Raw genomic sequence first — 1696 nt, 5'->3', positions numbered from 1 at the left:
ATTAGAGTTATTTTTAAGTTCTAAACTACAAAAAAGTCAATATATGACTTCATTTTAAACCAAAAAATCAATGTTTTAATTGAAAAAAATAACAAAAAATGAGTAATCTGTTGAGCACTTTTAATAAAAACGGATTACTATGACTGAAATCGGATTGGCCAATTATATAAACAACTTTTTGATTAAATGAATTCAGTAAAACAAAATGGAGAAATGTGAACACTACAAATACCGCAAGGAAAAGCGAGAAGCCGAGAAACAGCGCATTGAAAATGAAGAGAAGCTTAAAACGGACTTTGCCGAGTTCAAGAAGACTCTGACTTCAGAACAACAGACTTTACTTGACGAGTACATCAAATACGAAACTGAAAAAGACAAGTCTTCTTCTTCAGACATTGAAGAAGATAATGATAAAGACTACGATAAGTGTCAAAGAAGACATGAGAAGTGTCCAATGGATAAAGAGAGAAGACAAATGAAGAGAATGTGGAAATGGTATATGATGAACCAAATGTATAACAGACCACCTCCACCACCTATGTGTTGCCCACTACATCAATTTGGATATGACCAAATGGGATGCGGATTTGGTAGAAGACCATTCTATCAACCATTTTATGGGTATTGCCCACCTCCACCTCCTATGATGGGACAAAATCCTTTCGGATGCAATCAAATGTGCTTCCCACCACCACCTTTTGGTCGATTTGGAGGTTGGGAAAGAAGAAGACGACATCACCCACAATTCTAAAGTTGATCAACTAATTCACTCTTAATAACAATTTTATTTTTGAATAATATAATGTGTTATTTGTATATAATATAAAATAATAATATAATAATGTTTTATTTGATAAAAATAAAGAATTGTTTGTTATAATTATATTAATACTTAAAGTCTGTCTAACAACTATATCGGATAATAATTTAATGGCTGTATTTGTGTACATAAAACGAGAATTTAAAAAAATACAAAAAATGCTAAAAACTGAAATTATAGAATGAATTTTTAAACTTCTTCCCGAAATTACACACCAGGTTCGGTCCAAAAGGTATTAGTTTACGTATATGAGTAAACAACTTTGTTCAAAATTTAATTTTTGTTTTTAATAATAATAAGAATAAAAATAAAATATTTATATATTATTAAAGTAAATTTATTTGTTTTTATAATATTGTATAGCAATATATATTTATATATATTGCTATATATATAGTCAAAGGCGTCTATTTGTTGTAAATCCGGCAGAAAAAAATTATCTATTTGTCGTAAATGAGTGACTTTTGTAGAAAATTCTATTTAATAATGAAATTTATTTTTTATAAAAAATAATTTTTTTAATTCAACAAAAGTTACAGATTCGAGAACAGAATATTTAATTTTCTTACACCAAAATTATTGGCATTTGTATGACAAATAAGCAAGTTCGACAATTATAATTACGACAAATAGACGCCTTTGACTGTATTATTATTTAATAATAAATCATCAATAAGTATATTTGAAATGAATATAAGAAGCACTAATGGTCTAAGGGCAGAATTTCACCCTCCTAAGGTGGAGATCCGGGTTCGAGTCCCGGTTAGTGCACTTTTTGTTATTAATAAAATAAATAACTTCTAGATAAACCAATATATATTCGATCAGCGCGAGTTTCATTCTGTTTTGAAAGAAATAGAAAAACAATTGAAGTTA

The 1696-nt window shown here is 28.4% G+C and overlaps 1 protein-coding gene across 1 annotated transcript; it reads left to right on the top strand.

The window, feature by feature from the left end:
• Nucleotides 1-205: 205 nt before the first annotated feature.
• On the top strand, nt 206-751 carry EIN_450690 (hypothetical protein; the record flags this gene model as incomplete). The annotated part of the gene is made up of 1 exon (XM_004185298.1): nt 206-751. One exon carries the CDS (start codon nt 206-208, stop codon nt 749-751), a length of 546 nt encoding a protein of 181 aa, XP_004185346.1.
• Nucleotides 752-1696: the final 945 nt, after the last annotated feature.

Source organism: Entamoeba invadens, assembly GCF_000330505.1.
Source record: "Entamoeba invadens IP1 unplaced genomic scaffold scaff_1105074725833, whole genome shotgun sequence".
In the NCBI taxonomy this organism is placed as follows: Eukaryota; Evosea; order Mastigamoebida; family Endamoebidae; genus Entamoeba; species Entamoeba invadens.
The sequence above is the reverse complement of the archived record's forward strand: the minus strand, read 5'-3'. Positions and strand labels throughout refer to the sequence as shown.